The 12599-nt window shown below is 43.5% G+C and overlaps 1 protein-coding gene across 1 annotated transcript in view; it reads left to right on the forward strand.

The window, feature by feature from the left end:
- The window catches only part of LOC141146729 (aldehyde oxidase-like), a 433392-nt gene that overhangs the window by 151314 nt on the left and 269479 nt on the right, over window positions 1–12599 (forward strand). The window contains exon 13 of the mRNA XM_073633239.1: window positions 9082–9191. Coding sequence (XP_073489340.1) covers window positions 9082–9191 — 110 coding nt within the window. The remainder of the gene's footprint in view (window positions 1–9081; window positions 9192–12599) is intronic.

The following is a 12599-nucleotide window of genomic DNA, read 5'->3' on the forward strand; positions in this document are numbered from 1 at the left end:
GCGTCTTTACCGTCCATCTCAGAGATGCACAAATTAACCTTTGTGTGCTCAAAAAGTTAATGCTGCTTTAGCCACCATATTTATCATCATCTCCCTCTTTCTTCTGTTTACATCTGTCAGGCAATCTGCATTTTCTGGTTTCTGAGAAACAGCTCATTGCCCATCATTGTGGGCTATAAAAGCATTCAGTTTGTTGTATTCTCTTTTCTCACATCCATCAAGCCACTTGATAATAATTCTACAACATTCTGTCCACTTTCCACTTGTGCAAACCGCCTGTTTCTCAACTTGCATAATTCCTTTAATATTCTGGCATGCTGAAATAATAAATCAACCAGGTCTTATCAGTGAGTGAAACCTTTCTTTGTTTAAAATAATCCTAGAGTTATATAGTAAACACTAACAATTTCAATTAGGATTATATTCCTACAACACCATAGTTACTAATTTCTTAGATATTCAGAACTTTCTGGCTGCTCTACACAGGAATGTGAAGGGGAGGTACACTTCACTCCTTTCTCTGAAACACAAAGGGGGGAGGGGGGTGAGGAATCTACAAAAAAACTAGCAGGCTTCTCATCTCCGTGTTTTTGAATCATCCATACGTAGCATTTCTTAATTTAGAGAACGCTTGCATTGTCTGGTCTAGTCCCTTTTTTTTTTCTAGACCCATCTGCGATATGCATTATAAAAACTTTGACAGGCTCATAACTACTTAAAGTTTCATCACATTACATACTTTCAAAAATCCAAAATTGTACACATTTAATCACCTTATTCAACTCTGTCATAAAAATTAACATACACAGAAACCCAAATTGATCATAACACCTTCTGGTATTAGATCAGCTCTGTTTTAGAATGGTGTCATTTCTTAACCACTGTCCATATCTTTCTGTCTGTCATGTCAGTCAGAAGACTTAATTTTTACTTGTGCCATGCAGAGGTCAATGGGAGAACTGTGCTCCCAGTCCTCACTCTCGAGTCTCTAACAATTTGTGGGTCATCACCCAAAAAATGTACATATATTTCTCCGGGCTACACACAGTAAGTGTCAAATGGCACACAGGCCTGTACACTTGCCACATAGGCATTACTCGCCCCACAGGCTCACTACTACAGTCCTCTGGTCAGACCTTCTCACAAGTCTCATAAATCTATTGACACCCCAAGCATAGAAACAAACCATCAACATTGATAAATATTATCGGCTCTATTATTTCTGCAACAGGTAAAGTAAAGGAGTTATTTGGGTCAAACTGTGTAACATCAACATTACTCTGGTTTGCACTCAATTTTTTTACCTTAATCTCACCATTTCATCAACAGCATAAGACTCCTTCAGCCAATGGACCCCAGACACCGACTAATTACTCGGCACGGAGAGCAGAATAAGTAAGAATAATGCCCCGTACACACGGTCGGACTTTGTTCAGACATTCCGACAACAAAATCCTAGGATTTTTTCAGACGGATGTTGGCTCAAACCTGTCTTGCATACACACGGTCACACAAAGTTGTCGGAAAATCCGATTGTTCTGAACGCGGTGACGTAAAACACGTACGTCGAGACTATAAACGGGGCAGTGGCCAATAGCTTTCATCTCTTTATTTATTCTGAGCATGCGTGGCACTTTGTCCGTCGGATTTGTGTACACACGATCGGAATTTCCGACAACGGATTTTGTTGTCGGAAAATTTTATCTCCTGCTCCCCAACTTTGTGTGTCGGAAAATCCGATGGAGCCCACACACAGTCGGAATTTCCGACAACACGCTCCAATCGGACATTTTCCATTGGAAAATCCGACCGTGTGTACGGGGCATAACAGTTTCTTACCGTGGCCACTTATTTGCTCAACGTGAGTTTCTTGTCTCTCTGGCCGGGAGCCCACTGGACTGTATCTGAGTCGAGGCACCAGCTGTTAAATCCGATTTAGGGGTCTCAAAACAAGACAGATGATGAGATAGTGAGTCCAGATCTTAAGATAAGATTATTAGGTGCTTTATTGTATACAAACACTGCAGTGGAGAGACACAACACAGACCGACTTCCATCTCTACCAGGCGGAACGAAGCAGGAAGTGTCTCTGACTTAAAAACATCAAGTTTAACAATATATATACTTTATGAATATGCATAAGCACTAGGCGTGTTATAGGTGTGATCGTATAGTTTAGTCCAATCAGCATTCATATCTTCTTAACAGCAAGGGAACAGTTAAATGGGTATATACATCATGTGACTGGCAAAGAAAGAGATTTCAACAGTATCTGGTCAGTTCAGACTGGTTTTTGGCAGCTTTCTGGGTTTCTTATCAGTGTTTGTGTTGTCTCATATGCAACAGTTTCGATTTCCAGGAATTGAAACAAGCTATCTAAAAAAGGAAAGAAACAAATCAACCACAATATAAATTCTTAAAGCGACAGTCTCTCTCTCTCTCTCTCTCTCTCTCTCTATATATATATATATATATATATATATATATATATATATATATATATATATATATATATATATATATAAAACTCAACATTATCAGACCCCTATAATTCTATTCATAACACACGGCATAGCCCTGTCTGGCAGGGTAGGAGACCTGTTTTTTTTAAAGGCTTACAGGTCTTGTCCCTCCCCCAGGCTGTAATTAGACAATGAAGGAGTAGCAGTAAGCTACTAAGCTCATCAATCGGTTCATCTACTCTTTCCTCTTATCAGCATGTCCCTTGTTGGCCCATGAGCACTGCAGCACAGCTGACTGTACCCCTGTGCTTCTTATCCCTCTCCCAGCTCCACGAGGGCTGCAAGAGCCTGATATCAAGTTCAATGTAGTTACCTAAACTAGTATTTAAAAATACATTTAATTATATAGTAATGAATACAGAGCTATATTAATTTGTGTTTTTTTTTGTTCATGTGCTTGGAGTTCAACTTTAATCTGATATATATATATAAAAAAAATCATAAGTATAAGTGCTCGACCAAGTTAACTGTTACTGTAATTCCATAGTATGTTGGTTAAAGTAATTTCCAAGCAGCTGGAAAGCCGCAGGTTGAGAGGCTACTAATGCAGAACCAGGGCTGTCAGATCATCCTTTCATCCAGACATACAGTATCTCACAAAAGTGAGTACACTCCTCACATTTTTGTAAGTCTTTTATTATATCTTTTCATGTGACAACACTGAAGAAATTACACTTTGTTACAACGTAAAGTAGTGAGGGTACGGCTTGTATAACAGTGTAAATGTTAGGTCACCTGAGTCTAGGTGACAGATGCAACCCGTTGGGGTCTGGAGTGCACCGCAAGGTAGTGGACCCTATGGCTGACTGAGGGAAATAATATAGGCTACCTTTGCCTGATCAGACAGGAAGTTTTGAGGCTGGAGCTCAAAATGGAATGGTGCATTGGCTGAGGAACCCCCTGCAGCCCTTGGAGACCCCAGATAAACGGGACAGAGCTGGCAGTTGTAGTGAATGTGTGGCTGCGACTGCGACCGGAATAGGTGCAGCTGCCGATTGTACTTGAGGTTGCTGACTCGGGGTTTCCAAGGAGGCCTGAAGCTGCTTGAAGCGGGAAGCCAGATCTTGGAGGAATCGCATCACCTGAGTCTGATTCAATTCCTGGGTCTCAAGTCTGCGGACTATGCCCTGCTGTGGATCATCTGCTGGTAGCGGCACGTCAGCCGGGTCCATGGCTGATCAAACTGTCCAGGTGACAGATGCACTCCGTTGGGGTCTGGAGCGCACCGCAAGGTAGTGGACCCTACGGCTGACTACTGCGGATGGAGCTCTAGGTGATACATTAGACCAGGACCTCTGTAACACGGATGACACTGGGAGCTATAGCATGAGATTTCCCAGGGCGCGGAATCTAAGAGCCAGTGGGTGAGGCCCCTAGTGGTGGGGATGGATTTAGCTGCAGTCTGGCTCCAGGTTGCGACCCTTAGGGCCTCCCAGCTCATGCTCACAGTAGACTACAGGAAGGTAGAGAGGAAGCAGCAGACTGCAACAACAAAGGATAGTCAGGAGATAGCCAAAGATCAGGGCAACAAGCAGGTAAGGATTGTCAGGAGATAACCAAAGGTCGGGACAACAAGTAGGTAAGGACAGTCAAGAACAAGCCAAGATCGGTAACTGGAATCAAACGAAGAACACACAGCAAGTAGCACATGGAAGCCAAACACACAATATCGATCATCAGCAGGGCTGGCTTGCAATTCACAGGTTATTATAGAGTTCCCTGATAGGGGCTGGGGCGGAGCCATGCTTTGAGGAGAGATTACTTAAGCAGCCAGGTGAGAGTGGCTGGCCTCTTAAGCTGAACACATGGAGAGGTAAGCTGACAGACAAACATTACTGCATATACATGACAGTACCCCCCCCCCCCTTAAGAGGCCTCCCCCTCCCCCGCCTGGGCCCAGGCTTAGAGGGAAACGTCAGATGAAACCTCAACAGATGAGGCGCAAAGAGCTCAGAAACAGTGATCCAAGACCTCTCCTCAGGACTAAACCTTTTCCAATGCACGAGGTACTGAAGAATGCCTCTACAGAGCCAGGAATCCAGAATTTGACTAACCTCTTACTCGTGATTTATCCTCAGAGACAGGGGCCATGGTAGGGGGAGGACGAGAGAACTTATTGATGGACTAAAGGCTTCAGAAGGGCAACGTACAAGGAGTTAGAGATTTTTAGGCTTTTAGGAATCTGGAGTTTGAAACAAACCGGATTCAGTTTAGAGGTTATAGTGTACGGACCAATGAATCTTGGGGCAAACTTCAGAGAAGGAACTTGGAGCTTGATGTTCCTGGTGGAGAGCCAGACTTTGTCCCCTGGCTGTAGAGGAGGCGGTTTACACCTGCGACGGTCGGCAAAGCCTTTGAATTTGTCAGCAGCTGCCCGGAGGGAATCATGAACGTCACCCCAAATTGAATTAAAAGACTCCCGAGCCGTAGCCAAAGCTGGAATATCCAGAGAACAGGTCATGCGAATAGGGAGTTCAGGGTGTTTTCCATAAACTGTGAAAAAGGGTGTCTTCTGAGAACTGGTTTTTACATGATTGTTGTGAGAGAATTCTGCCCATGGGAGTAGAGAGGACCAATCATCATAATGAGCAGAGACTAAGGTGCTAGGAAAGACCTCTAACTCATGATTAACCCCCTCAGTCTGTCCATTGGATTGAGGGTGGTAAGAAAAGGAAAAATCCAAGAAAATATTAAGGGATTTGCAAAAGGCTCTCCAAAAATGAGATGTAAATTGAACGCCCCTGTCGTAAACAATATGAGAAGGAACCCCATGGAGGCGGAAAATTTCTCGAAAAAAAAATGGGAACCAGGGCAGGAGCAGAAGGAAGACCAGGAAGAGGATCAAAATGAGCCATCTTGGATAACCGATCGATTACCACCCAAATGACCGTATTATTCTCTGACAGTGGGAGGTTGGTGATAAAATCCATGAGACCAGAGCTCCTTAGGAATGGGCAAGGGCATGAGAAGACCAGCAGGGGGCTTGTGTGGAGGATTTAGACTGACCACAGACATGACAAGCCTTAACGTAGTCTTTGACATCTGAGCCAAGATTAGGCCACTAGTAGTGACGACTGATGAGCAGGAAGGATCGGAGGGACCCAGCATGACCTACCACCTTGGAATCATGTCCCCAATGAAGGATCTTGGCTCTTAGCTCAGTGGGGACGAAAGTCTTGCCAGGAGGAATTTTTAACTCCAGGGTGGTATAATGGGCAATAATGCATGAGGTCGGAATGATCAGCTCAGGTTCAGAGGTGGATTCCTCATCCAAAGTGTCAAATGACCTAGAGAGTGTATCAGCCCAACCATTGCTGGGACCAGGTTTGTACCTAATCGTGAAATTAAAACGGGAAAAGAAAAGACTCCACCTGGCCTGTCTGGGATTCAAACATTTAGCATTCTGTATGCACTGTAGATTCTTGTGATCCGTAAAAATCATTAGGGAATGAGGGGAACCCTCCAAGAGATGACGCCACTCTAATGCTAATTTAATTGCAAGAAGTTCCCGATCACCGAAGGCACAATTTCTCTCTCCCTGAGATTTTCTTTGGATAAGAATGCACATGGTTGACGTCTCTTCTCAAAGGATTAAAGAAGCACAGCTCCCACCCCCATTGAGGCGTCCACTTCAATAAAAAAATTGATCCTCAGGATTAGGTCTCCTCAAGAGAGGTCCAGAAACAAAGGCCTGCTTCAGGTTGTCAAAGCGATGTGTGGCCTTGAGGCTAGTACGAAGAGGCCAGTTGGTAATGGCCAAGACCTTTCCAGGATCCAATACGAAGACCCAAACTCGAGACAAAGCATCCCAGAAACAGGACCTCAGAACATTCAAAAGAACATTTCTCCAGCTTGGCATACAGATTATTCTTTCTAAGGCGCTGAAGTACAGTGCGGACATGGTTTCTGTGGACAAGCAGATTTTCCGAAAAGATGAGAATGTCATCCAGATAGATGACAACAAGCTGGTACAGCAGATCCCTGAACATTTCATTGGCAAAGTTTTGGAACACAGCTGGGGCACTACACAAACCAAAAGGCATAACCATGTATTCGTAATGCTCGTCTCTAGTGTTAAACGTGGTTTTCCATTCATCACCTTCCCGTATCCGAATCAGATTGTATGCACCTCTGAGATCCAACTTGGTGAAAATGGAGGCACCCTTCAACCTGTCGAATAGCTCAGATATTAAGGGTAAGGGGTATCGATTTTTGATAGTCACAGCGTTTAACCCTCATTAGTCGATGCAGGGTCTCAAGGTACCATCCTTTTTGGCAATGAAAAAGAACCCTGATCCTGCAGGCGATGAACATTTCCAGATGAAACCTCTCTCTAGATTCTCAGCGACATACTCTGACATGGCCTGGGTCTCTGGGATGGACAAAGAGTAGGTATGACCCCTGGGCAGAGTTACTCCAGGGACAAGGTCAATAGCGCAGTCAAAAGACCTGTGGGGAGGAAGCACCTCAGCTGATTTCTTACAGAACACATCTTGGGAATCACTGTATGCAGTGGGAAGATCAGAAGATACAGATGTGGTAGCAGCCAGAAGTCTCTCCTTGGGGGGCCACCTTGAGAGGGCAGGATGAGAAACATGAGGGACCCCAAGCCAGGATCTGCCCAGAGACCCAGTCCACATGTGGAGAGTGGAGCTGTAGCCAAGGCCTAACACAATGGGGGTAGAGACCTTGGGTAGAATGAGGAAGGATATCCACTCCTGGTGGAGTATCCCTACAGACATTCTAATAGGTAGAGTCTGGAAGCGGATAGGGCCTCCTGGGAGAACAGTGCTATCAATTGCCGAGGCTACATGAAGGAAAACCAGAAGAAGAAGACAAGGTGATGTTTCTGGGTCCAATACTCCACCTTCTAGATGTATTAGACCCGTGCGTTTTCCGGACGAAGCGAGCAGGGGTCACAAAAATGACCCTTGCCCCCACAATAGTGAAACAAGCCCAGAGTTCTGTGCCTAGCACATTCTTCAGGGGTTAGCCTGGTCTGGCCCAGCTGCATAGGTTCCTCAGCAGGCAGAAGATGCTCCACGGAACAAAGGGAGAGGAGCTCAGACTGGCTAGGGCCCAGGGAATGCTGACATCTTTCTTTTTCTAGGCACCTCTCCTGAAAATGAATGCCCATCTGGTTACACAAGGAAATGACATCGTCCAGACCGGTGGGGATGGCTCCTCCCACTAATGCTCTGCTTCAGTATGCTCTGCTTCATGCTCTGCTTCAGTATGTCATAGTACATGTTGGCATTCATGGTTCCCTCAATGAACTGTAGCTCCCCAGTGTCGGCAGCACTCATGCAGCCCCAGACCATGACACTCCCACCACCATGCTTGACTGTAGGCAAGACATACTTGTCTTTGTCCTCCTCACCTGGTTGCCGCAACACACGCTTGACATCATCTGAACCAAATAAGTTTATCTTGGTCTCATCAGACCACAGGACATTGTTCCAGTAATCCATACCCTTAGTATGCCTGTCTTCAGCAAACTGTTTGCGGGCTTTCTTGTGTATCATTTTTAGAAGAGGCTTCCTTCTGGGATGACAGCCATTCAGACCAATTTGATGCAGTAAGCGGCGTATGGTCTGAGCACTGACAGGCTGAGCCCCCACCCCTTCAACCACTGCAGCAATGCTGGCAGCACTCACACGTCTTTTTCCCCAAAGACAACCTCGGCATATGATGCTTAGCATGCGCACTCAACTTCTTTGGTCGACCCTGGGAAGGCCTATTCTGAGTGGAACCTGTCCTGTTAAACCACTGTATGGTCTTGGCCACCGTGCTGCAGCTCAGTTTCAGGGTCTTGGCAATCTTCTTATAGCCTAGGCCATCTTTATGCAGAGCAACAATTATTTTTTTCAGATCCTCAGAGTTCTTTGTCATGAGGTGCCATGTTGAACTTCCAGTGACCAGTATGAGAGTGAGAGCAATGACACCAAATTTAACACATCTTCTCCCCATTCACACCTGAGACCTTGTAACACTAACGAGTCACATGACACCGAGGAGGTAAAATGGCTAATTGAGCCCAATTTGGACATTTACACTTAGGGGTGTACTCTCTTTTGTTGCCAGCAGTTTAGACATTAATGGCCATGTGTTGAGGTATTTTGAGGCGACAGCAAATTTACACTGTTATACAAGCTGTACACTCACTACTTTACATTGTAGCAAAGTGTAATTTCTTCAGTGTTGTCACTTGAAAAGATATAATAAAATATTTACAAAAATGTGAGGGATGTACTTACTTTTGTGAGATACTGTATATAGCATGCACAATCTGGCTGGCAAGGAATTCTGGGGATTGTAGTTATACAGTAAATGGAGAACAGTATTTTATTTTTAGCTGAATATGTAACAATGATGTAATTTTAACTCTGTTCAAAAGTCTACTGAAATAAGGCTTTTTATTAAGGATACTATCTCTGTTTTAATGTCTCCTAATTCTGACATATCTTAAAACTGTCAGAATTCTTTTTTTTTTCCTTTTTTTTTTTTTTATTTCACTTGACACTAGAGCTCTTTGAAAACTCTGATAAATGTATTATAGGAGGAAACACTCGGCAAATCCGGTGCAATGATGGCTTCTTAGAATGCAAGAATTCTTGTCCCCTTCCTGAAGAAGTTCTTTTGTCTGTGCTTATTCCATATTCACGAAAAGTGAGTGTTTGGGGGTTGTCAATAAATATATTTTCTACTTACAGGAACAGAAATGCATTTATAACATCACTATGGGAGAGATTTACTAAAGCAGGAGAATGCAAAATCTGGTGCGGTTCTGCATAGAAACTAATCAGCTTCCATGTTTTGTTGTCAAAGCGTAACTGAATGAGCTGAGGTTAGAAGCTAATTGGCTACCATACACAGCTGCACCAGATTCTGAGTTCTCCAACTTTAGTAAATCTCCCCCTATGTTTACAATAAATGTATGCGCGACAGATTTTGCTATACTCATACAGTTATAATAAGCAATATTATGATAAATCTTGTGTCTTTTCTGTGTCTCTACCCCACTGGTTAGGAGCGTTCATACACACTATTCTCAATACCATGGGGCCCCTGATACAGTTTAGATTATATAAAAAGGAATTGAGCAGGGTTATGGTGACTTGTACAATACTTGAAGAGTTTTTTTTTTGTAAAGCATAGTTACATAAGTGAAATGTTTATAAAAAAAGACCTTTATAATAAAAGTCCACTGTACTAGAGTCTTTCTGAGTACTTACCCTACACCTTTTATGTGATATCAGAAGTACACCTTAGATATTGAGGATAGTACACAGTGCTTCTTACCAATAGGTGGGAGACGGGGAAGGATGGGAGCTGCTATTCTAAGGAATTCTAAACCCAGCAGAAAGAATTCTTGAGTGCATATTAATCTTCTCACTACTTATAGTAGTCATGTCAAGAATGGTTTTCCATTGTTTGGAGAGAAGATGATGTAAAAATGGTTTTATTACAAACCTGCCTATTCTAAATATATTCACTATTAAAAATCTGTTTAAACATTCATGTATTTTATAATTTTATTTAATAAATGTGCTGGCAATGATTGAGTATGACTTTCAGTAATCAGCCACCTGAAGGATCCTCCTAATGGTTATAGCCAGCTTGTACCACCTTGTAAACCCAAAATGGTAGTCTAGCATTTTACATTTGTATTGTGTTAAACTCTCTTTTAAACTTGTAAATCTTATTTTACCCCTGACAGTGCTGCTGGTACATAAATATAACTCATCTATTAGACTGGGCATACCATGCTTAAATAGAAATGTAAGTTTAGTATGGCAAGAATCGTGGCTCTTTTTTGGATTTAAGATGACGCTAAATACATTTGCACCATCTACAGTACTGGGATTAGGTAACATATTCCTGGAATTGTTTATTCCTAGAGATGAGCATATTAATCAAAATTTACCTTACCTCCACTTTAAGCAGATTAGACCAAATTTAAGTGTTTACCTGTAAATTGCAGATTTCTTCAAAATCGTGCACCACCATTTAGGCAGGGAGGCAACAAAATGGAATTTTTTTTGGGTTATAGAGGGTAGTGTCACGTGTAGACCCCTCCATTACCCTCCTCTGTGTCGTCATCTCTCTTATGTAGTTTCCCCAACATCACTTGCCTCTCAATCATGAGATGTCTCAGCCAAAGCGGAATTTATTTGTGGCATCAGTTTTCCCATTCTCATCTTCCATAGTTGAAGATCCAGTAGTAAGTAATACCTCAGCTCTCAAAACCCAGACACTGACTAGAACAGTGTTTCTCAATTCCATTCCTCAAGGCGCACCAACAGGTCATGTTTTCAGGATTTCCCTCAGATGAAATGGCTGTGTAATTACCGTATTTATCGGCGTATAACACGCACATTCATTTTAAGAGGGAAGTATCAGGAAAAAAACTAAAATTTTAAATAAGGAACTTTGAAGCAAAATAAGGGTCAGTGCCCATCTGCAGCCTCACCATTGCCATCAATGCAGCCTGAACAATGCCCATCTGCAGCCTCACAAGTGCCATCAATACAGCAGCCTCACCATTCCCATCAATGCAGCAGCCACACCATTGCCTTCAATGCAGCAGCCGCGCCATTGCCATCAGTGCAGCCTGACCGATGCCCATCTGCAGCCTAGAGGAGACAGGGAGGGGGGCGGGACGAGCGCCGACAGATTACATACAGTGAGTATCTCCTATGATAGACAGAAAGGAGTCCAATGGCGGCCCAGGAGACAGAACTTCCTATTACAGAGGCCGCCAAGTAAACAGGAAATTTTCACTGTATGTAATCTGATGACGCTCGTCCCGCCCCCCTGCCTGCCCCCTCCGAGACAGCTAAAATTTAAGTATTGGCGTATAACACGCACACGCTATTTGCACCCAATTTTCATGGGAAAAAAAGTGAGTGTTATATGCCAATAAATACAGTACTAATCAAATCACCTGTGCAAAATAATGGAAAGCCTGAAAACATGACCTATTGGTGCACCTTGAGGACTGGAATTGAGAAACACTGGACTAGAGGGTTGTCGGGGGGACTACGATTGGCTGTGTAGGCGACAAACTGTTCAAGTCACCATACCAGTTCTACTTGGATTGGAAAGCTATCCTCCTGCTGGTAGTTGTATCCCTTCGCCACATTGTGCCAAACTCCTGGCCACAGGCTTACTCGTGACATCCCTGGTCGTAGGCCTTAATATTTAAAAATAAAGGAATGTCCACACCAAAAATGTTGTTTGCACTTACTGTAGATTTCAAAGATGGACGTGACTTCTAACCTCATGTAGACATACTGATAGAGCTTGGTGCAGAAAGCCATACACAGAAACAGACATTCTATAGTTGTCATTTGGGCACAGAACGCCAACACACAACATCTAAGCCATCTTCCCTTTGCACCAACTCTTTCCTTAGGAGCACCATAGAGGTGGGACCACCTCTCCAAATATAAATCCACAGCATTTAGCCTCCGTCATCGAGTCTAATCAAGGTGCTTTTCTTTAGTATACCAGACTCTCTTTCTATATCCAATTCTATAACTCTGCCTGATGACACGCTTATACCAGGTGTACTGGTACTCTCTGCAGAAGAAGCTTGGCCTTAAAGGCCTTTTGCGTGCCCCGCTCACAGTCCACGTCAGGCCATAAAAGAGGGTGACTACAGCTGGTTCTTCTGGGTGTTGAACTACTTCACCTGGTGTTTCAGCCCAATGAAGGGCTCTTTACAGTAGCTGACTGGGATGTTTGGCTCCCATTCCCCAACTCACTAGGCTCCTCACATCATGGCATTTATATAGGCACTAACTCCACTCATTACAACACTAGAGAAAGGTTTCCTCTAAAAGGGGCCTAACAACCAATTACCACTTTTCCTATACCAGAATATATTGGGAATAGTGACACCTAATGGCAGAGTAGCTAACCTGCTAATGGTCTGGGGACTGGCAGTGTGGGATCTGTAGAAAAGTGCTGGCATGAGTAGAAAAGAACAGAGAGGTAAACTTGCCCCAAGTTGCTTCTGTGCATGGACTACAATGACAGGCAAGACAAACATTCCACAATGTTTGATACCTA

The sequence above is a fragment of the Aquarana catesbeiana genome, linkage group LG06 (assembly GCF_042186555.1).
Source record: "Aquarana catesbeiana isolate 2022-GZ linkage group LG06, ASM4218655v1, whole genome shotgun sequence".
In the NCBI taxonomy this organism is placed as follows: Eukaryota; Metazoa; Chordata; class Amphibia; order Anura; family Ranidae; genus Aquarana; species Aquarana catesbeiana.